At 35.1% G+C, this 26,545-nt stretch overlaps 1 protein-coding gene across 2 annotated transcripts in view; it reads left to right on the top strand.

The window, feature by feature from the left end:
* Positions 1-26,545, top strand: part of ZFPM2 (zinc finger protein, FOG family member 2) — a 568,693-nt gene that overhangs the window by 123,583 nt on the left and 418,565 nt on the right. For both annotated transcript variants that reach the window (XM_072603297.1, XM_072603296.1), the window contains one exon: positions 25,914-26,015. In XM_072603297.1, the coding sequence (XP_072459398.1) occupies positions 25,914-26,015 (102 nt within the window). The remainder of the gene's footprint in view (positions 1-25,913; positions 26,016-26,545) is intronic.

The raw sequence follows: 26,545 nt of genomic DNA, 5'->3' as shown, positions 1-26,545 counted from the left end.
CAAAATATTAGGAACAACATCTGGTAGTCTACAAAACCACATACAGAACTTTATCTCCTCATTCCACACTGTAGTAATGTAGAAATCCCACTTAGAATCCAGAAATACCTGAATCAGCTCAGACAATTCTAAGGATAATTAGAAATTCCTCTGGAAGGATAAGTAGTAATAGCAGGATCTGCCAGGGGTCAGTCACACAACTAAAAAACAAACAAACAAACAAAAAACCCACCCCAAAACCTGCATTTATTAAGTGCTTACTATGTTCCAGGCCCTGTACTGAGCACTGAAAATGCAAGTACAAGTGCTCTCCATGAACTCTGATTCTAATAGGAAAAGACATGAAAAGTAGGAGGGATTCTGGGAGTGGGGGACTCCTGGTAATGAGCATGTAGAATTTCAGCTTAACGATGCAAGATTGGAGAGTACAAATACATCTGGAAGTTTACCAGGGACACTAAGCTCTTCACCTGGATTTTAGAATAAACTGCAGAGAGGTGTTAGGAAGCTGCGTAAGTAGGCAGAAAAGTGGAAGATGAGCTTCATTACTGGTAACTGAAAGGTCATGGTTTTCCAGAACAATAATCCAAACCCCATTTAGGATAATGGACTTGAGGTCAACAGTAATTACCCAGAAATGTGACCTAAGTGTCATTGTAGATTATTCCCTGAAGACATGATCTACATTCTCAGGAAGGATATTGGCATACCAGCAAAAAATACTATACCATATGTATCATATGCTGCACTCCCATCTGAACTATAGAATATAGTTCTATTTTTTTTTTGTATCTCACAGTAATGACAATTAAAAGGAAGTGGGGTTCTTTAGTTTGGAAAAATGAGGTGAGGGGTGACATGTTGCATCCTTAACATCATAGAGGACACACAAAAGGATGACTGGAGACTTTTTCTTTTACCCCTGAACACCAGAAGATTTGAATAGATTATTTTCTTGAACCTTTGAAAAATAAAATTCAAATAAATAAAAATGAAGTACAGTAAAAATGCTCTTCTATCTGTAGACCAGCTTTCCATAAACCTGGTGGAATATTTCTAGAGTTAGGATTCTCAAGTTTCTTATGTTGTGGGGCCATTAGGCAGTTTTGTGAAGCCCATAGATGACCTCACTCTAAGAATAATAATGTCTTAAAATACATAAAATATAAAGGTTTACAAGGGAAACTAATTGCTTTGAAATGGTTATAGTTCTTCCTTTTTGATTTATAAGTTCATGGACCACAAGATAAGAAACATTGCTCAAAAATCATATCTTCATACTCCTCCCTAAATACCTATTGGTAGCAAAGATGCATTTCCTGCAAAATTAGCCAGAAACTAATATGTAACCAGATGAAGATCCAAAGAGTATACTTGATGCTTTATAACTGGTTATCCTGACACATGGGAGGAAAAAAAGTATTCCAATTTGTTGTTGCTTGTAAAAGACCAGCCTTTGGTTTAAGATTTGAGAAACGTCAGCCAATGAATTAAGAAGACAAAGAAAGTTGAAATTAGAAAAAAAGGGAAGACAGTAACATCAAAAATGCTGATGCCAGCGGCAGTTACAAGTAGTGATATGGTATTAAACCAAAGATGCCACTTAAGATTCAGAAGATAGAACAATTTTATAATTTAATGGAAAAATAGAGATATTTATATAAATGCTGTAGCTCTTGTAAGCAACAGACATTTCTTGTATTTGGGAGGATAATATGGAGGTACACAAATGTATGGTAGATTCTAATACTTTGGACCTTGAAGGAATAGGCTTCACTTGTACTCTATGTGAATAATGATACACAAAGAGCTACCTGTACCTTGGTAAGCCCATAGGGCACCTCAGTATGGTGTAAGGAAAGCCATCATAGAATTCATTCTGAAGATAGAAATTTCTAACCCATGATCCACACAGTCCATGTCTGCATTTACTGCTACATCTTAAGCATATTCATTTCAAAATAATGATTCCTAGCCCACTGAGAAAAATTTATATAATAATATTTAGTAGACAGTATACATTTTAAAAATAACCCCTTCCCCCAAAAATCTTTAATATTTCATAAATTCCTTCATTTAAAGGGTAAATTCTAAACAATCTGAAAAGCTTGGCAACTGACCCATTTGAAAATAGCTGAGGCTTTACATAGTGGATAAGTAGAGCTTAGAATATACTGAATTTGAATAACATTCTTGGTCATGATCACCTGCAGTGCTTGTATTTTTGCTTTTCTCTGACAAAAGTAGTTTCAGGGGAAGAAATTAGAAATTTTTGCTTCCTCTATGATAGGATTAAATCCTCGTAGTAAAACAACCTATAATTCATGTTTTTCCCTATATGTTTTGATTTGAAAATAATTAAGACACTAATCAACACCCTGGCTTAGTACTTGAAATAAAATACTTTTAAAAAGAGCTAAAACTTATGTACTGAATAGTTATGTTATCTGTAGAGACTTAACTGGCATGGAGATGATGATTTAGAGTAGAGGTACAACATAACAGTGCATTTACCCTATTTCTCTAGACAATAACCAAACTTATTTGTTATTTTAGCCAAGGACTTGATGGAACTACATCTGTAACTCGATGCAATTTCTGGATTAGCAGCTTGGGGGTATCTTAGGGTGACATGAATCATTTCTTTCACTTTCTCAATTCCCAATGGCCAAGTATGTTGTTTCCAGGTTGCCCCCATCCTCTGTTGACTAGAGAAGCAGAGAGACAGGCCAGAACCAAAACAGATCGTCTTTTCCCTGGTATTTACATATTTTGCTAGGGTAACATTCTTACCCTGAACCAGGAAATGGAGTTTTATAGTTAGGTTCCAGATATAGAAAATAGTTGCAGAGAAATAGCAGAGGATCTAGACATTTTTCCCCCCTTTGGCCCATGTAAAGCCATCATAACTAGCATCTGCAAGACATTTTAAACCCTCAGTGATCAAGGAAACCTTGTTGTGTATTTCTTTCCCATCATCCTCTGTGGACTGTGGTCGGGAACTACTCGCTGCTCGTTTTCACCTTGATCTGTTGTCAACATGCTTGCTATTTTATTTTTCCATCATAGATCAAAAAGTAGGTTTAGGCATGTTTCAGAAACCCCTTTCAATCAATGGCATTCCTTTTCTCCTCAGTGGTGCTTTTAATGACATGTTTTTACCTCCTCTGATGCTTTGGCAACTCGAAGCAGGATCAGCAGAAGGCAGCAGCTATACCGTGATCACTTTGAGCTCAATAAGGAGATCTTTACAGGCCACTTTGTTCTTCTTTTTTTTTTTTCCTTAACGGGATTAAGAAGCTCAGCTCTTTAAATTCTTGCATATAACATTGACATTTCCAGTGTGTGTTTGGACCAGGGAGTTCAAAGAGAGAGAATAAGAAAGAAAAGCCAATATGACTTTGTTTTTTACCTTGCTGGAGGAGCTGTTTGTGCAAATCGCCTATAAGCTTATTGACCTGAATCTTTGACTCCCTTGTTTTCTCTGGATTTGGCTGGAGTGTAGACACTGATAGAGCACAGATAGAGCTGATTGAACAGCCCCCAGCTTTGCTTGGCACCAGACCCCCCCTGCCCCCACCCAGGCTTGACATTATCTTTCCTTGGCAATACTTCTATTTTCCTGGAACCAGTACTCCCTTAATTTTTTAAAATTTATTTTTAATTCATTACATTTTCCTTATGTAGGCCTTCCAACAAAATGAAGAGGAAAGCAATTCCTTTTACTGAAAAGAGATGGGAGAGGCCACTGTGGTGACATTCTGTTGTTTTCATCTTATGAAACTAAAAAAAAAGAATCTCATGAAGTTGAGAAACATAAATTGCATCTTTTTGCAGCCATCTCGCTCTCCTGTTTATTTCGTGTCTGCTGCTAGACTTCTCTTTATTGCCCTGAATTTGGAAATACCAGAAGGAGACTTGAAAATAGTATCCTAGGTATCATGTACCTTCTATAGTTCATCTTCTAGCTCAGTTGTAGAATTCCTACCTTTCTCTGAGCCCTAAAAATACTAATAGTAAACAAGCTAGTGCTTTTTCCGATGCTTATTTGCACTATCTTTTTAAGTAATTAAATGCTCCCATGAACAATATATTTAGATTTATAATTTACTTCAACCTGTCCTGTTGTTAGTAGGACAATTCAAATATATTGCAAGTTCAGTGGACTGGGAGTCATCTCTAGATAGACTTCAAATTCTAAATGAATTAACATTATTTTCCAAATGCATGCTAGCTTTAGAGAATGTGAAGTGTATTTTATTTAGTCCCTCCCATTATTTAAGATCAGAAGTTTTTAATTTTTTTTTTTTTGATTATGAACCCCTTCACAGTCTGGAGAAGGATGTGGACCCCTTCTCAGAATAACACTTTTAAATATATATAATCAAACACATGGATTTATAATGAAAGCTAATTGTATTGAAATTCAGTTATTAAAATATTCATATGTATATGCATATGTGTGTCTGTGTGGGTACATTCAAATATGTATATAATATGTGTGTATTAGTATATATAACGTATATATTATATATTTATGCACACATACATATGTATTTAGCAGGTTCAAAGGTTCCAAACATTAAGAACTTCAGATGAAGCCCTCTTGGCTATTTTTTAATCTATTTCACTGAACTTTTATCCACATTGATTAAATGACTGATAAAGTCATTGATTGATTTAATACATTTATTAAGTATATGCTATGTTCAAAGTTAGACATAGTGCAGAGACAGTCAGGAAGACCTCTAGAACAGGGAGTCTGTGTAGTTTTACGTGAAGTCTCCTAAACTCTCAAGGTTAGGAAATTCTCTAAAGACTTTAAGACCGTCAGATGGAGCGATCTGACAGTCTTCCTGAGTAGACTTTCTCACACCAATGAAATCACAGGTATAAGATTCCACAAACACCACTCCCTTACCCGCTGCCCCAAGGGAGAAAAAGGTCAAAGTTCTTTTTGAACATTGACAACAACACATGTCTGTAAGAAGCAAACCTTGAGGGCAAGGAACTCAAAATATAGGTGAAGGAATGAAAAAGAACAGTAAAATAAGTTCATGTTACTAGCCAAGGAGGATTTCATCCCCTTGATTTTGCAACCTTTTAATACTAATTAAGATATGTGAAGTTGGTACAGGCTAATGATAATAAATAGAGGATTAATTTTGTTTTCTGATATCCATTATCATATAATTACTATGCAAGAGGTTTAGTCAGATCTAAAGGTACCTGGATAGTGACCCATGAAATATAACTAACAGTTTCTTCTTTCATATCTTAAATGGTCACTTTCCATAAATAAATCTGTTGATTAATAATCATCTCTGATTATAACATTTTCAAAAGATTTTCAAGATATGTTAATATTATTTGATCCTCCAATAATTAGCATGACAGGTATTATGCCTTTGTTAAAGATGAGGACAAAAAATTTAAATGGTTTCGAATAAGTCTTTGATACTCAAGGGCATTAAGGATTGCCCCATCTAACATCCCAATTTCCTTTTTTTTTTTTGTAAATTTTTTTCATAGTTTGTATTTTTACATCCACTGTATCTTTCTGTATTTGCCTTCCAAAGAAAGATCCTTTATAAGAATGTATTTTTTTTAAAAGAAAAGAAGAGAGAAAAAATCAGTAAAACTGACAAATATGTTGAAAAAATATGACAGTGTATACAGCAATGCGTACACCTATGGATGTAGAGGTGTATTTTTTTGTAATAATTTTACAACATTCATTTTAAATGGTTTGTTGTTCTTTTCATCTACATTGATGGAAATTTTCATTTGTGGTAGGAAGCAACTATATAGCTCAGTGTATAGAACTCTGGGCCTGGAGTTAAGAAGATCTGAGTTCAAATCCAGACAAGGGCACTTAATAGCTGTGTGACTCTGGTTAAGTCACTTAACCTCTCTGTTTCTCTTAATTCACCAGAGAAGGAAATAGCAAATCATGCCAGTATTTTTGCCAAGAAAACCCCATGGACAGTATGGTCCACAGAGTCACGAAGAATCAGATAAAAATGAACAACAAATAGAACCTTTGCATATGTTTTAGTTTTCTTAGCTCTATTTACTTCACTTCTTGTCACATTGTGATAGTTTTCCTATGCTTCTCTGTGCTCATCAAATTTGTTATTTCATACAACATAGTAAAATTTCATTAAATTAATTTCCCATAATTTTTAGTGTCATTCCCCACCCTATGGTCCTCCACTTTGGTTCTGATTCTTTGTTATCACCAAAGAAATGTGATAGATATTTGGGAGTCTATAGAGACTTTCTTCTTATCAGTGACCTTCATGAGGTATAAACCCAGTAATGGAATCTCTGAGTCAAATGATATAGACATTTTAACCACTTTTCTAAATTTCCAAATAGCAATATTTTCTAGCATAGGTATACTAATTCACTGCTTTACCAGCAATGTATTAATGTATCTATGTTGCCATGACCCTTCCAACATTGATTATTCACATCTCTTGTTTTCTTTACTAATTTGAGGGGTGTAAAGTAAAAACTCAACAGTGTTTTTATTTCCATTTTTATTTTGAGTAATTTGGAGTATTATTTCATAGTGTTGTTAATAATTTTCAGTTCTTTTGAGAATTGCTTTTTCATATCCTTTGACCACATATCTGTTTGAGGATTTATATATTTCTTCTAATAACCTATATATCTTGGATACCAAACTTTGTCTAACAAATTTGTTACAAAACTCTACCACTTCTTTTCTCATCCTGGATTCATTAATTTTGTTTGTGCAAAAATGTATTAATTTCATGCATTCAAAATGATATATTTTATCTTATGCAAATGCTTCTATCCACTTTTAGTTGAGAATTTTTCTCCTATAAGTGGCTGTGAAAGGTATATGATATTCTACTGAAGTCCTCTTTTTTTGATGTTTTTCAGCTATGTCCAATTCTTTGTGATCCTGTTGGGGGTTTTCTTGGCAAAGATACTGAGTGATTTGCTATTTTCTTCTACAGCTCATTTGACAGATGAAGAAACTGAGGCAAACAGCATTAAGTAACTTGCCTAGGACTGTATAGCCAGTAAGAGGCTGAGGTCCTGACTCCAGGTCCAGGATTCTCTGCACTGCACCACTTAGCTACTCCAATCCTCATTTTAGAATTTGAAAAAGCTGAGAAAGGTTACGTGACTACAGAATAATCGAATGTCCATTTGAAATCACTTGTAAATTATGTCCATTCACATGGATATATAAGCAATCAAGCCAGGATTAATCTCTGGTCTTTTGATTCGTATTCCATTATAATTTTAACTAAATCAGGAGACCTCTGTTGGGAAGGTTTCGAAGAGCAAACACAGTCAAAAGAACTTAGACTTTAAGTAATTCCCTTTATTATCTGTTCATGTGTCTGTGTCTAGGTCAGACCACTTGCATTGAGGCTTCTATTAATTTGCATTGAGTGCTTTTTGACAGTTGTTTCAAAGACAGGATCACAAGAGGAAATCAGATTATGTGATTCCTCAAACAATTTCCTTAATATGCAACAAATCCTGATTTCTTCTTGCCTGCATTTTTTAAGTGAAATTTTTAATCTTCTGGGTCCAAACAACCATGATAACCCAGAAATTCAGATCTTGGGAACCAGTAACAAATAGAAAAATGTTCATAATACATTTTATCTTTTCAGGTAGAAGTTTTTACTCTTCAATAATATGCAGAAGAATATCTGTGATTTGTCTCAGTGTGGAGAACTTTCTAGAATGAAAATGCTGTCTAGTCATGTCAAACTATCTGACTCTTCTACAATTTATAGTCTTAGAAAGCTGTTTGAGACAATGACAGGATAAGGAGCTTATCCCTTGGTCACAAAGCTAGTAGCTGCCAGAGACAGAACTTAAACTCAAGTTTTCCTGATTCCAAGGCTGGTCTTTTTATCCAATGAAGGCAACTAGATGGCACAATGGATATGTGCTTATCTTGGAGTTAGGAAGACCTGAGTTCAAATCCAGCTTATGATACCGGCGATGTGATATTGGGCAAGTCACTTTAAAAAATTCTGCTTCAGTTTCCTCAAGAGTAATACATGGGCAGTAATAACACCTTTCTCCTAGGATTGTTGTGAGGCTCAAATAAGATAATTGTAAAGGTGCATAGTAAGTGCTATATGAATTCCATTACTATTAGGATAATGATATATTATGCAGCCTCTGTAGAGGAGTTTAACCTTAATAGAAATGGAAATAAAACCTAATAAAAACTGGAGAAAGGAAGGAAGAAAGAGAGGGAGTATTATTTGAAGGGAAAGAGCTGACCAGTGTTAACACCTTACTTTTCTATAGAAAAAGCAATAAAGCAGATGGTAAGACTGGAAGTGAGATAAACACAAGAACCAGAAATGTAAGCAATACATTCTAACAGGTACAGAATCAGAGATCTGGAGAAGTGGAAAGATTAGACAAGTAACTGTTCTGAAACTTGACAGCAGTGATATGTTACCAACTCTTATGTGCATAGCCAAGAAGGGAAGCTGAACTGGACAGATGCAAGGCAGGGATTATAATACTCTGACAGGATGTGGAAGACTTCTTTAAGGATTTCTATTAACACTGTTGGGTTGTGAAGATGAAAATTTGCAACACAAACATTTAAAAATGTGCTCTTCTCCCACCCCACCCCCAAATTCTACAGGGGGATATATTGTTTTTCCGTATTATTTACAGATTTACAAAGTTGGTATACTTGATTATGGTTTCTGGTAATTCATACTATTTTTTTAATCTAGCATTTAGGTATTATAAGAATAGCAAGATACAGAATTATGGGTCCTAACCAATGACTAATAATAATCTAGACAGAAACACTGAAGAACATAATAATCTACAACTAAAAATATCAAACACGATATGTTTACAATTCTTGTCTATAGTAAATATTTTATAATGATATTGTTACAACAAAATGGTGTGGTATTAAAAATGGGTAAGAAGATAATATATTTTGAGATATTATTAGCTGAATAAGTCAGCAACTGTCAGTATTTTTCATTATATGAGTGGTTGTGAGTAGAAAGCAATCCTGTAGGACTTCTTAGGAAGACCTGAAAAATGACTGTGTTATCTATATAGTACCATTAATTGTAATTTATCATAATCTCCTTACCTTTAGACATAGCAGTAGCAAATAATAATGGGGACTACTTATTTTACAGTTTTTTAATAGATAATAATTATATATGTGGGGCAGCTAGGTGATGCTGTGGATAGACCACTGGGCCTAGAGACAGGAAGACCTGAGTTCAGATTTGGCCTTACACATTTGCTAGCTGTGTGACTGTGGACAAGTCACTTAACCTGTTTGTCTCAGTTTTTTAAATCTATCAAATAAGCTGGAGAAACAAATGGCAAAGTACTCCAATATCTTTGCCAAGAAAATCCCAAATGGGATTATGAAAAGTTGAATATGACTGAAATGACAGATGTATATATATATCTATATATGGAATTTTCATACAATAAGTCTAATATTATTCTAAATAGGCTTGTAGGAATGCAAAAGTTTTCATTAAGAAATATTTTTAAAATTGGTTGCTGTTTTCAGAATGGTATGTTAATATTTCCTCTAATCTATAAAATCTTAGAAAGTATTGTTTCCAGCTGACAGGAAGCACATTCCTTGATTTTAACTTAATTCACTATGTTCAGTAGAAACTTACCTAAAATTACATCAGCAAGCATTTATTAATCACCTTTTGTGTACCAGACCTTGTGCCATATGATGCCACCTACCTTGTTTTATAGCCTTGAACAAGTTATTTAGAATGAGACTCAGCAAGTAGGGATATAGTTGCTCATACTCTGCCCTCAATTTGCCATGAACTCAGCAGGAGGCATCTTGTACAGAGAGAGGTAACAGATGTGCACTCATGAAAGGCCAGATTTCCAATCCATTGTGTTTGGAGATAGAAGGAAGACAGTGAGTTCCTTTGCACTACCACTGCACGTCATTAACCTCTTGGAGTTCTTATAATAACTGCTGTATACCTAGCAGGTACCTAATAACTGTATTGAGTGGATGGATGGATAGATAGATGCTATGTCCATGAATAATGACTAGACAGCACAGACAGGGAATTCCAGCAAGCAGGTGTAGGAAAAAGACAGCAGAAACATCTTATTTACGTAAATAGTTGGACTAGAAAGATAGAATCTTTTGAAAGAGGTCCCCGATTGATATGAATCCACTTAGGATGTCTCTGCTTCTCTTTTGCACAGATGCTCAAAGCTTGGTGAAATCAAGTGTCCTTTTATTATCAATCTGCACAAAGGGCATATCTTCTATTTGCTTTGTAAGGATACTGTGAGGATTAATGGGTTGATGCTTGGAAAGGCTTTCAGTTCATTGGATAAAAGGTACAATGTGCCTTTCATTATTTTCACTATAAAAAGAACATTGTAAAATTGTAGCATTACCTTGAACTCATATATATTGTACTATGTATATGTAGCTAGTTATACATCTATCTATGTATATACATATATGAGTGTATGTATGAATGTACACACACATATAAATTGTGTAGTGCTGAAAAATGGGAAGGATTTTGTATATCTCACACACAGACACATATATGGTCTCTATATGTATAAAATACAAATATCACACATGAATGTGACTTGAAAGGGCTGATAAAAGTTCATTTGGTAAGTCTTGCCTTATTGTTTATTATCTGGATAATTCATAATTGTCTACTCTAGACATGGAAACTACTTCTTGTTTTGCAGACCAGTCCCAAATGTTTTGACTTAGCTAATTTTGTTTCACAGGTACACTTAAAATACTATTAATATAATAACTTATTTTTTTAGTAGTGGAGTTTAACATAATAAGTAGTTGTTGTGAATCATAAACAAAGTCATAGGAGTAAAATGTGTAAGAGAGTGGATGTGCAGCCACTGTGGAAGGAATTAGCAAGTGGGGATAAGCCTTTTCTAGAGCAAGTTGGGGAAACTGAGACAGTGGCCAGAAGATACCATCACATGCATCTTTTGAGGTTTTTTGAGGAGCAGTTTCAGATTTTGCATTTTTTGCCTCTACAGGATAATTGGAATCCTTGAAATGGGGCAGAGTGAGAGAACTTGAAAGAGATATTGGTTCTTGGAGGCAGAACAGTAAAGCTTGTGAATGACTGAACTCTAGAAATGGCTAGACTCTCGCCTTCCCTCATGGGTCTGCAAGTGAAAAGATTAACATCAGTTAGTTTCATCATAAAATGGCCATTATACATACCAAGAACAAGCCTGAATTAATTTACAGGCTTATTTCTCATAGAGTATATTCCAGAACTTGATTAATAAATAATAATTTTGTCATATGTTGCAAAATTTATTGGAGAACATGTCTTTACAATCATAAAGTTCTAAAATTGGAAGGGACCTTGGAGGTCCACACATTCCTGAAATGTAAATAACCTCTGAAACATTTCCAGTGCTATTAATTATAATGGGATTTTGTGTAAAGTTAGAATATTTTCAACATGAGCTCTCACTTCAGTTTACCTAAGTCCTTTCATATTATTTTCATAGTGTGAGATCTTAATTTATTTTGTTCCTATAAATTCTCCATGAAGGATATATATTCAATTGATATGCTTATACTGATTGTCTTTTTTGAGTATATCAAGTGGATTGTCCATCAATTAGTATCTTTTAATCTTTTTATGTGATCAGTGCAGCTTCTCTTAAGGTCTAGCTTGTCATGGTGATGTCTTCCGCTCCACATTTTGCAAGTAAATCATCATTGGGAAAATGCTACAGCATGCCTCTTTTCACTATTTCCCATTGAATTATCTATACTTTGTTCTACTGTGGTTGAGTTTCATGAACCAATACCAATATACCATCGCTATATTGGGAGTACTTTGGTCCTATGAATATGGACTTTTACAGTAGCCATTTTGTCTGTGGAAGAAAAAAATCTGTGGGTTTTGAAAATCTACAGAAGTTTAAGGAATAAAATATAAATAATAGATTTCAAAAATGTACCTTAAGCTTGTACTTTGGAAATCATTTTAAAAGATGAAATACTTAAGAAAACTCCGGGTTCATACATTTGATCCTTTCAGATGTCTTTTGACAGAAATAATGAAAAATACAAAAATCATCAATGAAATACTGCTGAGAATTTGGTCTCATTTTATCTCATGTGGAAACTTCCCTTCTGCTACATACCCTAGGTGAATTTGAATTTTGTGAAGGAACCTTTTCACAATGAAAGAAATAATTGAACACAGGGACAGATGTTCAGCAGGTTTGAAGGGGTCTTAGAAAAATGCCATGTTTTTCTTTTGCCTAGTCAGAACTTTAATCATCACTTTTCAGAGTGTAGTTACCATAAGAATTGCTGTTTCTAGCTACTCACTTTTCTTGCTAAATAAAATGTCCCAAAATGCAGAAACCAACCATTTCCTAAAGAGTTAGAATGCTAGATCCCAATTAGCATGAATAATGAATGCCCTAAAGTAGTCACATTCCCAATTTGAATTCGCAATATTCAAAGTTATAATTATGTAAATATGGTAATTGGTTTTAGCCCAATGGAAATATACAGTGTAGATTTGAATAATGTGACCACTTCAGAGAATTCATTATTCACTCTAATCTGGACCCAGCTATGCCTTCTCTGAGTATCATAGCTGGCTCAAAGGTAGAAGGAGCTTTTCAAGTCATCTTAATCCAGTACTACCAGAGATTTGGGTAAAACAACTTGGTATTGAGGCATCCTTTAACCTTTAGTTGGGTAACACACCCTTAAGAAATTGATAAAAATCGGATAGCTAATACATATTGAATTGAATTGAATTAATTAAGCACCTACTTTCTGAATAATGCTGTGTTAGGAACAGGCAGATATAATGGCAAAACAGGATTTGTCTCCTACTTTCATGGAATAATACATGGAGACAGAGAGGGCATTAGGGCATTAGAGATTAGTGTGAGCTAAAGCATGGAGGTAGGAGAGTGGAGGTTATTGATAAGGAATGAAAAGTAGCCTAGTTTGGTTGGACCTTAGAAAACAGAAAGGCCACAGAGTAAAGAGATAAAGATGAAGAGGTTAGAGGAGTGGAGAATTTTGAGTGCCAGGCAAAGACTGTCAACAACTCAGTAGCCACTCTGGAGACATTGAAACAGCAGAGTGATAGGTTCACATCAGATTTTAATTTCATCTTTTACACTTCTTGAGAGTAAACATTGTTTGATTTTTTTTTTGTCCTTGTATACTCTATGACTAGCATGATATTTGACACATTGTAAGAACTTAACAAATACCGATTCATTAATTGATATTAACATTCCCAACAATGTCTTTCACAAACTTGTTTCATGATCTTCCAGCCTCCAACTTCTTTCCCCACAAATTACTTACTATAGGTGATCTCACTTTTATCTTTCTCTGTATCTTTATCCATCCTCTCCTCGCTTTTTGTTTAATAATGGAAAAAAAGTTCTTGTCCTTAAAGATACCTTCAGATTTGATCCCATATTTCCAAATGTGGCTTTAAATAGGTATGCACGCGTATCTATATATATCTTCATATCTACATATATTTTGTTTCAGCACAACACTTCCCAACACACATGAAAACAGCCCACTTTTATAAAGCATATACTCATAAAACAGTTAAACAAAAGTATATTATGACTGCTAGAATGCTGTGCTTTTCAGTTTTGTACTTTGCTGATAATTACAGAAAAGGGAGTACTGAACTTTAGCACCTCGGTGGCAACATTGCTGGTAGTATTGGATCTGAGTATAGTAATCTTTGTTTACAGTTCAGTTAACACTTGAGGCAAATGACTCATTTTTGGTCTTAATTCTTCTCCCGATGCAGCCCTACATTTCCAGCTGTTACTTGACTATCTCTCAAATGCCCAGCATCCATCCATTCTCTGTATTCCAGTTGACCCCAGCTATTTTCAGGTCTTTAAACCTTCTTGTGGGAAAGGAGCTTCCTAATTCTCATGCCTCCATTTCTTCTGTCTCCCAGTGTGTCCTAATATACACCCAGACTTTTCTTAAATCATAACTGTTATATGACCTTCTTGCTCAAAAAACTTTAATATCTCTGTTATTTAACAAATAAAATGAAATTCCTCCTTTGCCTAACATTGAAACCCCTCAACAGTGTGACTCCAGACTGCCATTTGGAGAGATCCTCTTAAAATGCAGATGAGGAAACTGAGGCTTGGAGAGGTTAAGTGACTTGGCTAATAACAGGCAATTAACTATATAATCAAGCCAAACTTCCAGGTCCTCTGATTCCCCACTTCTCTTTTTACCATTCCACAGTGCTGTTATATTCCCAACAAACTAACTAAATTATTATTTGTTCCTTCAGCAATCCCTAAATTTGCTTACTTTTTTTTCTTTGACCTCAGATGTTCTTCTACCCCAGCTCTACTTGTTGGAATTCTTTCCATTCTTTAAGGTCCAGCTAAATAGTAACTCCTTCATGAAACCTTTCCTGTTACTACTAACTGAAAGTAATCTTTGATCCCTCCATACTCACATAGAACTTGTTTTCTATTTAATGGCACTTTTACTTCATTTCTAATATCCTAGTTATTTTTCATATTTCTTTTCTCCTCCTTTAGACTTTATGAGGGTAGGTATTGTGTCTGAGGTTGTTGTTGTTATTGATTTCTTTAATCCCCACCTCCACCCCTCATGGCTTCTGGCACAAAGCCTTCCATATGGAAGATAATAAATTTTTTCTGTTGAATGAACCTGGATCAGAACTGAGTCTTGGGTTTGGTAGTCAAGAATGAGTTCATTGGACAGTGATAATTTTATTATGATGATTTAAAATTGAACAGTGGTTTCATAGTACATAATATTGGAAAAGTTACAACAGTCTCGATGTACCTTTACACTCTCAAGGAAAAGCAAACACAAATCGAATTCTAAATTTTTAATGTTCTTGGGCTTCAATACAAGCTTCAGTTTGCTGCTTCAGAGTGGCATAGTCCTTTAACCAAAGCTATCTTGTCTGATGATAAAACCATAAGTGTATGAAACTCACACATTTTTTCCATCTCTTTTATGACCTTATCTTTCATGAGCGACTTCTCTGAAAGTACTCTAACTATAGGCAGCACCTAGAAAACATATATGATATCTATTCTCTGATAAGCACTTGTGAACAAGAAAGTAGATCTGTCAGTTCTGAACTGTTCATTGTTAAAAAATACTTTGATGATTTAGCTGATTGCAAAATACATTATAGGGTGACTAACAGCTACTGTAACAGTTCTAGTCAAGAAAGTTCGATAGTGATATTGTATGAGAATTTCTATAAGAGGCTAATATTGCTAGGAATTACATGCATTAAAGGAGCAAGTTTGAGAAGAGCCGTTGGCTTCATAGCTGCTTTCAAACACTGTTGTTATTTTGTGCTGAAAGGGGGAACCGTCTCAGAATGTGGCAGATCTCTAATTTATACTGAAACATTTAAATTTCACTGACAATGAAATGTTTGTTTATGTCATTGAAATATCGCTTCTGTCAATTTTTAGCTACCGCATTTACCTCTTTGCCAGCAGATGCCCTTATGTAGGTAGTTAAATATCCTGTTTCATGTGTTCCAAAGACTGTATTGTACCACATTTCTCCTTTTCTTTGTGTCATAATCACTTGTACTGTGCATTATGCTGTTCAATAACACCTTCAATTTCCTCCTATAGGACTCTCATTGGTTCTGAAAGCTAGACTAAGAAAAATGGAAGGGACCACAAAATACTTATGATATCTCTTAAAAGAGCAACAAAAGAGTTTAATCTTGCAATGGAAAGCCATTAACTCTCTGACCATAATTTCAGAAATATTATAGATTTTGTAAGCGCTTGACATTTATTCTATTTCATCTTTTCATGAATCAGTCCTTGGTTATATATCGTAGTTATCCCATTAAATGTTTGTGCTTTGGTGAAAATACACTGAAATTGCTATTTTAATGTATTGGAATAAGAAATTTTGTGAATAATCATCCTGTTCTCCGGTAAACTCTCTTCTCCTTCTCCGTTCTTCTTCTTCCTCAAACCCCCCTCATCTTACTCTCACTAAATTTCTGTATTTCTTGTCTTGTTAATGTCATCATACTTAGACAATTCTAGGAGCAGATGAGAATAAAAAGGGATGAATGAAAATAAGATTGAATAGATAATGTTAGCACACATTCAGGACAGGTTTAGAATGAATGAGAGGAGGTGAGGGATAAAACATGTAGGGTTCCACTGAATCTCTGTGCCAAGAAATGCAGCAGAATTAAGAACAGCGATTTGGAAGTGAAAAGAAATCAGGGCATTTCTCTGAAGTAATCTAGAGATTTCATCTTAGATTGCAATAAATTTTCTAATATTTTTCCTTTACTTCAGTAAAAAAAAAAATTAAAAATCAGTTCAGCAAAAGGAAGGATAAAATGAGTGGCATTTGATGATGAATGCTCAGAGAATGAAGGGTTAAAAAGGGGAAATACAGCGTAATGAGACATTCAATAGCACGGATCTTCAGATACAAGTAGTTAGCAGATTCAGCAACATTACAGTGCTGAAAGAACCAGACTCAAAAAAGTCAAGTCAGTCAGCAACAGCTATTGAGCAAACACTATATATACATGGTGCCTCACTCTAGCTACAAAATAAAAATAGGAGAAAAAAAGGAAAGCAATAAGAAGCATAAATCTTGTAAAGAAATAATGTTTTCAATGAGGAGAAAATTCATTGAAATGTATTAGCAGGATGGGTGAAAGTTTTTTTTTTTTTTTCAGGACGAGAGGAGGAGTTGATACTCCATGATATTTTCACATCAGTGGGACTGTCTTTGAATTTTACCTGAAGGTTTACACAGTTTTGAGTCTGATGATATCAACTCACAGTGAAATAGTATTCTCTCAGTGTTTGCTAATGCTCAGATACAGAAAGGGACTTGAAAAGAGAGTACAGTTGAAAAAGCACTCGTCTCACAGCAGCTCTCAGCCTCTCTATATCTGCTTGCCTCTGGGTTCTTAGGAAGCTTATAGCAAATGGCCAAGTTGCTGTTTACTTTCAGGGCAGAAGCCGAAGGTTGGGATAGAGGTAGATCCAAGTAAAGGCTGGTTCTGCAGTCCCTGCCCATTTTGGTGAAATAGAGAAGCATTCTGGAATGAGAAGGGAAAAGGCAGAGATTTAAATTTGTCTTCAACCTACCTTTCCTGTTTAATTACACTTTGTGTTCCATCATACATATTACAGACCAACCAATATGGCCTTCTTTCTGTTCCAAATATATGATTCTCCAGGACTCATCTCTGTTTCTTAAAGTGGCTGGCCTCCATGACTGGAACGCACTCCTTCCTCACCTTTAACTCAGAGAAACCCTAATCTCCTTCCAGGCTCTCTTTGAATTCTACCTTCTACATGCAGTTTTTCCTGATCTTCCCCTTATCCTCATACTATTACTGCTATCCTCCCCAAATCAACTCATATCTATTTCTTAAAGCTATATTCCTTAAGTTCATGCTCTATGTCCCAAACAGATTGTTAACTCCTTAAGAACAGGAAATGCTTTCCTTTTGACCTTGTATCCCCAGTACCTAGGGCAATGAGGCACACTTAATAAATGCTTTCTGATTGATTAAGTAATAGATGGCATTTATATTAGCACTTTAAATTTCTAAAATTCTTTACCTCTGTTATAGCATATCATGTTACCTCCAGAAGTAAATACTACAAATATTATAACCTCTGTTTCATGGCCTAAACTGAGGCTCCGTGAGTTTGAGAACCTATGGTCACATAACCAGTAAATATTAGAGTTGGAGGCATTTCAGACATTTTAAAGATAGCTATCAGAGATCTATTCAATACTAAATGATACTACCATCTTTTGAAATTTAGAGTTCTCCTCATCCTAATGCAGGATGATTTACTTCACGTATTTGAAGGGCCTTCATGTAGAAAAAGGTTTAGGCTATTTGGGTGAAGATCTAGAGGAAAGAACTGGGAGAAAGGGGGGAGGGAGAAAGAGAAAAAGATATAGGTTCTAGGTAAGGAAACAAACAGACTTCTCAACAAGGCTAACTATGTAACCTGTATGAGGCCTTCTAATTGTGGGATTTTAATACTTGCAACAAGTTGGACTTATTATAAAATGAAATTTTTAATTAGCTAAAGTCCTCCTCCAAACAATCCATCCTTCTATCAATAAACTCTAAGCTTTACACAATTTCCAGTGCCTGGAAGCATCTTCTTTTTTCTCTCGTGAGATGCAATTAAAAGAGAGAACCTGGTTTCAAATCCTAGCTTTACTACTTATTCCCTGTGTGACTGTGGGCAAATACCAGCCTTTCTTGGTCTCAGTGTTGTTATGTATAAAAAGAAGTGTATAGATCAGATCTCAGGCTTTTCCCAGCTTGAAAGCCCATAGTCATATGATCCTACAAATATGGTAGAATATGAATCCTCTCTAGCTTTTAAAGTCCTAGACAACCTAGCCTTAATCTCTCCAGCTTCATTGGACAACATTCCCCCTCCTTTACTCTGTGCTCTAGATAAACTGATCTCTCTTTTCCTCACTCATGACTCTCCAACTCTCGTCTTTGTGCCTTTTCACTAGCAGTATCCCAGGCCTGGAATCTTCTTTTCCTTAAAGATAGAGTTTAGGCACCATCTTCAATGTAAAACCTTTCCTCCCCATGACTGCACATGCCCTCACTACCTTGTATTTAATTGACTACATTATATGTAGTAACTTTATCTAGATGTGGTATATATTTTATATGTACCTGTCTCCCTCATAAAAACTGCAAGTAAGGTTTGTTTTATACTTGGTACTTATACCTCAAGCACGTGGCTCTGTTCCTAGCACTTATCAGGTATATAGATACTTAATGATCAAGTATTTGATTGAGCCTATGTTCTATAAATATTCTAGGTTCCTCTTCAATGTAGTATATTTTGTTCTTTTACATTTCTAAAATTGATCTGGATCATTCTTTCATTGGTGATTAAGGTAGGGGCAAGTAATTCAGTTTAATTGAAATTTAACAAACATTTACTAAGCACTTACTATGTAACAGGCACAGTGCCAGGTGCTGGATAAAAAGACAAAATAGAGCATCCAAAGGATTTTTTTTTCTTCAAAAAGCATCTTCTGTTAAATCTGAAGTTTGAATTGTCTCTGTTATCTTTCCATTGCCTTCCTAATCCCTCTTTCTATTTTGATATGCCTTTATTTTATCCTACTACTGTGTTCTTGTCATTCTTGATAATATTGTAGAAGCTGAAAGAAGTATAATTTATACCTTAAGTATCTATTTAAACATGGACTTGGCCATACTCAATAGGAAGATGATTTTTCACTTCTATTTTAAAAGATAGATGGCAATCAAGCTTTAGGATATAGTGTTATGTGATGATGATGAGAGGCCTCAAGTGACAGTCAATTAATCAGCATTTATTAAGTGAAAATACAAAGATAAAAAATATAACTAAAGAGATGGTTATGAGTATACAACCTGATAAAAGGATTTAAATGTCTGAACAACTGTTTAAAACATAGGAGTGACAGACTCTTAGGGGAAGGTCTAAAAAGGGATGATATTTTATTTATTATTCATTCATCCATTCCTTTATTTATTTTTGCCCAGTCCTTGTAGATGTAATTAAAGAGGGTTTATATTGAATGGGTCAGGTTGGGGATTGGAGAATGAACTCTTCCTGTGTATACTAGGCTAGATGGACAATAAATTATCATTTGTTCACTAAGCATTTAGTATATGCCATGAACTGTGCTAAGCACTGGAGATACACATAGGAGCAAAAAAAAGAGTCCTTCAAAAAGCTTACATTCTGATGGAAGAAGGCAGCAAACAAAAAGCAGATGAAAAGGGAGTGAGAGATGGAAGGTTTCATGCACTGGGGATGATGACAGAATCTAGAAAGTTAAAAGCAAAGCCAAGTTCAGGAATGATGGTTGTCTGACCCTGAAAGGAACTCACCAATGAGAGAAGGGAGTTAGCATGGTAGAGCTGTGTTCTATAAGTATAATGTCAGAAGAATATAAAAAATGTAGACATTCAGGATGAATAAAAGACAAAATCTAAGCAAGGGACCCAGGAATAAAGTCCATGCATGTCCTCACATTTTTTTAAATATGAAGGTTAACAATCAAGATCCTAATGGAAACGTGAGAATTTGAACTCAGAGATATCACTGAGACTTGTTAGGATGAGTTTCTTGCACTGAAAGGATTATTCAAAAGTTAAATGACATGTAAAAGAGAAGGCTGCAAGTCAGTCATATGCGTATATATAAGAATATATATGCACACACTCAAAAATACAGATGCATGGATGGATGGATGGATGGATGGATGGATGGATGGATGGATGGATGGATGGATGGATGGATGGACAGGTAGATGGATAGATAGATAGGTAGATAGACAGACAGACAGACAGACAGACAGACAGACAGACAGATAGATAGATAGATAGATAGATAGATAGATAGATAGATAGATAGATAGATAGATTGATAGATAGGCAGGTGTCAGAGTTAATCCCAGGACCAAAGCAAGTATTGCATTATGAAGACCATTAGAGTGAAAACTTTTTTCAGCAGAACTAGAGGCAATTTTATTATTGGAAAGGATTCCATACCATCTAGACTGACAGAGGAAATAAATGAGGAGTTTGGGAAACAGGACTGGTATGACACTAAGGTTGGTCAGTCAATAAGCATTTATTAAGTGCATACTATTTGCCCAGTCACTGTCCATAGCACTGAATATACAGGGAAAAGAGTCCTTCTCCTCAAAGAGCTCAAATTCTAATGGGGAATTCACATGCAAAAGAATCCAGTGCATATAAATAGGACATATGAAGTTTAAATAGGAGGTAATCTCAGAGGGAAGGCACTAGAAATAGGGGAGAAGAGGAAAGGCATCTTGCAAAAGGTAGGATTTGAGCTGAGTCTTGATAGAAACCAGGAGGCAGAGGTGAAGAGGGAAAAAAATTCCATGCATAAGAGAGAATCAGTGAAAAGGCACAAGGGTCTACATCATTTATTTAATGTACTTCAAACTTCCAACAGTATAGAATTGTTAACTATTATTATGAGATACTATCCAACTGTTCATTAGTTCATAGAGTAAAGGAAGAGGGGTAAAGTATGAAAAGATTAGAAAGAGAGGAAGGGGCTAAGTTATAAGAAGGTTTAGAAGACAGAAGATGTTATATTTGATTCTGGAGGTAATAGGGAGCCATTGGAGTATATTGAGGGTGAGGATTACATGCTCAGATCTGTGCTTTAGGAAGATGACTGGCAGTTGATAGCAAATTAGATTGAATTGGAAAAAACCTTGAGGTGGAGAGATCAACAAATAGGCTAATGCTAACTATCCTTCAGGCATGAAGTGATGAGGGTCTCTATGTACCTATAAGGTAAGTAATCCATGTGTTATTATGATCATTTTTGCAGAATTATAGATTCACGGAATAGGACAGAACCTCATAGGCCATATTGTGAAATACCATACCTAGATAAGAATTCCTCTTCATAACACACTGGATCTAACCTTTGATTGAATAATTCCAGAGTATGAGACCCTGTTACATCTAGAAGAAACAAAGTTCACACTGGTAGATTCTGATTTTTAGGAAGATAGTATATTTCTCTGAGATGCTGAAACAGAACAGGAGCCAAAGACTAAAGCCATTTTGGCCTCTCAGTCAATCAACAAGCATCTATGAACTATTATGAGCTGATATTTGTGCTATATATGTTGGGGATGCAATGAAAGAAGCATAACAGTTCATATCCTATACAGGCTTATAGTCTGATGGGAGAGACAACATGCACTCATAAGTCTATACTGTGATGGCAGTCAAATTAGGATCTTTTCCTATTTTTGTTTTACTAAAAGAGCCTCTGATCGAATAATGTGATTGAAAACGATCTTTCCCGCCCATCCATGGACCTGTCCATTGTGGGAAGCTTGATTAAGGGAGTTGTTTTGTAGGAGGGTCCTAAGTACCTTTTGTTTTTTCTGTTGAGGCACTGGATCAGAGGATTATACCCTCTAGCTCTAAAAAAGGTATAAATACTCTGAGGGTGAGGTTTTACTTTGGGGCTTAGTTTTTGCAAGAAGGTTTGAGTGCCAGATGAGGACTCTGGGAAGCCACTAAGGAACCCCCTGGCTTTGAGAACCCAGATGTTGCACTGCCCTCTCTGGTAGTTATGATCAGAAAGTTGGGGTCCAATTGTCTGTTGAATTCAGGCAGAGGTAGCCATGTCTGTTGACTTTTTGATTTCTCTATATTTTCTTTGAAGTTCAGGGTGCTGACTCCCCTGAATTAGATGAATGATATATGTGCTTGATTAAAGTGATTGTTAAGCCCTTAAAAGTTGCCTTTTATGAATGCAGATCTAAGAACCTGTGATAGCAGGCCCCCTAATGTATGTTGGGGTGTTTACTGATACATATGCAAACTATATACAAATAGGTATATTATAGTAAATCAATGCATAATATATACAAAATGAATCTATTGAATTTTAGGAAAGAATGCACTAGCATTGGGGTGGATCAGGAAATACTGTATAGATAGTGACATTTGAGCTGAGTCCTAAAGGAAGTCAGGAATTCAAAAAAGTGGAAGTGAGAGGGAATGTAGTATAGATAAGAGAGAGAGCCATGCATGGAGATAGGAAATAGAGCATCATATGTAAGGAACCATAAATAGGCCAATATGGATAGATCACAGAGTTCATGAAGTAGAGTTCATGATATGGAAGAATATTGGAAAAGTAGGAATGGTGGCTGGCTGTAAAGAGATTTTAATGTCTAATAGAGTAATTTGTAGTTGAACCTAAAAGTTCAACCGATAAGTTCTAAAGGCAGCCATTGGAGTTTGTTAAGAGGGAAATGGTCAGACCTGCTATTTGGAAAAATCCCTTTGGTGGCTGTGTGGAAGATGGATTGGTATGGGTAAAAGCCTAAGGTAAGGAAGATCAAATGCAGTAGTTTAGCTGAGAAGTGGTAAAAGCCTGAACTCAGGTGGTAGATATTTGAATGGTGAAGGGGCAATATGTAAAATGTATTTGGTGATTTTAAAAAAATAGCCAATAAAACTTGGCAAATGATTTAGTATATGGGGTGGTGGAGAGTCAGAGGTAGCACTGAGATTGTGCACTTGGATGGCTGGAAAGTGTGGTGGTGACATCAGAGTAAAAGAGAAGTTCAGAAGATGAGAATGAAAATTATTTCTGTTTTGAATGTGTTGAGTTTGTGGTGTTTGGGAGACATCCAGTTGAAAATGTTGAATAGGCATTTGGTGATTGAATATGAGGAAAGTAAGGTTGTAAAATCAAAGAACATATAGAAAAGAGGAGCAGGACAGTAATACATGAATGGACAGAATGTTGATACACATAAGGAGTTAGTAGGCTTGACATGAATGAACAAATGAAGGAGACTGCAGATGAGTGATCAGACAAAAAGGAGGGAAGCAATGCCATAGAAACTCAGAGAGAAGAAAGTATCCAAAAGACAGTAGTCAATTATGTAAAATGGTGCATAGAGGTCAAGCATGAGGATTGAGAAGGCATTGTTAATTAGGGCAATTACAAATCATTCTGATCTTTGTAGAGAGAACTATCAGTTGAACGATAGATCAGAAACCATCTTCCAGAAGGTTTAGAAGAGTTTGGAAGGGGAAGTGAAGGAATCACATCTAGATGACTTTCTCAAAGAGTTTGGTTGAAAAAGGGGGAAAAATATAGAGTGGATGATAGCAGGGATGCTAGGATCTAGTGGGATTTTTTTTTTGTAAAGATAGATTTGGATATGTTTGCAGGCAGCAAAGAAGAAAAGGAGCATCGGAAGTTTCCAAGAGGGAATGATCTTGATAGGTACCATTAAATGAAGAAGATTGGAGAGGATGAAATCAAGGGATACATCTTGTTAAGGTGAAGGGCCACCAATAATGAAAGTGGAGAGAATGACAGATTATGTCAAGGGACTGTGTTATGATCAGGGGACAAGTGGGAGCTCTAAGAACATAGCTTTGGTGTTGTTATTGTTGGCTGTTCAGTAAACATGAAGCAAATACCTAATTCTGAAATACTGGGGTGAAGAGATGCTGTGGGAGGGTTAAGGAACAGCCTTTGCAGAGAGTGGGGTAGAGGATCACTCAACAGAGAGTGAAACGGTAGTCTTGCTGCAATAAGAATTCAGTTGGGATTAGAGAACATAAATTTATGGTTTCATGATAGCTTTCTTTCAGCAACATGTGAGTAGGAATGTAGGTAACCCACAGTTAGACTTTGTCAAGGCATGAGTGGTAACAGGGAAAAAGGAACAGAGAATTTAATTGTCAAGGATAATGGAGAATTAAACTGGAATGCCAAACTGGAATATCAGGGGAGATAAGTGAGAAAACTTCAGTGAGATTGATTGGTGTACGTACTGATGGATTTGAAAATTCAAGGTCTTGGGGTAATATAAGATTTGTATCAAGTGGTAAATAATCTTGATTTTATTTCCATTTTTTTCTTAGCCCTATGGAATTTCATAGGACAACATTTTTAAAGTGCTTTATCCTGTAGAAAACTGAGCTTGACAGGTCTACATCTTGGTTTTTCCATTATATACCTTTCCTTCATAAAAGAAATGATTAATTAATGCCTCCTTTGCTTCATTTGTAATAAAAATATTCTAATATAAATTTCTAATTCTAATAGAAACTAAATACAATCATCACAATCGTACACAATTTTAGGTGTATTTTGTGTATTCTAAAGTCTCAAATACATTGGTATAGCCTGATAGGAAGAAGATGCTTTAAATAGTCTTATTTTCCTTTTCTTTAAATGTTTATTTAAATAGTCTTATTATGTTTTAAACTGTCACTATTTGCTACCATTATAAGTTTTGAGCAGTATTTCATGTTTTCTTTCTCTATTCTTTTCTCTTGAGTTGTTTCTTTTCTTATTTTTTCTCATGTCTATGTTTAGTTATTTTTTTCCTTTAATTGAAGGCTTTTTAATGGAATATTTGTAGTCACAATTATAACTATTTTCGTAGATTTCACTTAAAGCAAGGCACTGCTAGCTAATAATTCATATTTGACAATATGTTAATATTGCAAATTTATATCTCTTTATGAATGACAGAAATAACATTTATTTTTGGGTAAAATAGAACAGAAAAGAAGAAAGTAAACCTTAGGAACAAGGCATAACTTTATTTTATCAAGAAATAATTTCAAAATTTAGCAAAATGTTGGGAACTCATAATTATGTTAATATGAGAACTCATATTGATCTCATAGATTAATAATTTAATTGTGACATTAATCTTATTTTAATGGAGATATGAGCATTAAATCTTGTACAAAAGTCTAAATATCTTCTTTTTCCTTCCAAAATTCTGGGACTGTTTCAGAGTAATTTAAATTCAAATAAAAGTATGTAAAATATGTTACCATGTTGACATCACTTCTTTTCATTTTCTCAATGGTATTGGAAAAGTTCCAGTGCTTTCCATAAAGTGTCCCATAAACATTACTTTTAAATTTAAAATCCATCAAAAGGATAAAAATTGATGTTTCATTTACCAAAACTATCTTTTGAATTTCCATTTTTATAAATACTTTTAATAACTCTGCAGAAATTTGCTTTGAAAATTTGAATAATCTTTTCAGTAATGATTTTATATTCCTTACTGGTTGTTCTTGACTATTTTTATAAAAAAATAGGACCAAGAATCAAAAGTGATAATGCTTAAACATTTGTATGGTGGAGGTGTATGTAACATAAAAAAAAAAACCTGCAGCTGAAAAAAATCATGTAGAGTTTTGTTAATTTCTTTATCTATATTTGTGTTGGTGCTCTTTTAGGTGATGAAGAAGGGATCCAGGAGACAACAGAATCAGATGGGGACACACAGTCAGAAAAACCAGGGCAGCTCAGTTCTGAGACAGATGACTGGGATGGACCAGGTAGGAGAGAAGATTTACAATACAAGAACGTGGCTTTGAAATTCAGAAGATCCCTCCCTCCCTTCGTGTCCTCTCTCTCTCCTCTCTCTCTCTCTCTCTCTCTCTCTTTCTCTCCTGTCTCTATTACTCTCTTTCCCTCTCTTATATGTATATATGTGTGTATATGTGTGTATTTATATACATATGTATATATGCCCATATATAGATATACATATTTAAACATATGGAGATGATAAGTAAATATAACTGTATCAGATGTTAATAAGTAAGGATACCCCTCAAACTTTTCATCCCAATGAAAAATTCTTCTTTAAGTACGTGCTGTTTAGGGTAGGGAATTAAACAGACAATATTTATTATGGAGTCTGGCTCTGGATTTGTGCCTTTCACTTTAATGCTATATATTCAAGATTATTTGTATATCAGCTCGAAGTTTTGTAGCAATTTTTTGTTGTTGCAGTTGTCATGAGATGAAAATTCTCCTTCCTCTGGTAAAAGCACGTTGAAATATAGACTGTGTAGGTATTGAA

The sequence above is a fragment of the Notamacropus eugenii genome, chromosome 4, assembly GCF_028372415.1.
Source record: "Notamacropus eugenii isolate mMacEug1 chromosome 4, mMacEug1.pri_v2, whole genome shotgun sequence".
NCBI lineage: Eukaryota > Metazoa > Chordata > Mammalia > Diprotodontia > Macropodidae > Notamacropus > Notamacropus eugenii.
Note: the sequence above shows the minus strand (reverse complement) of the source record. Positions and strands in the feature narration are given on the sequence as shown.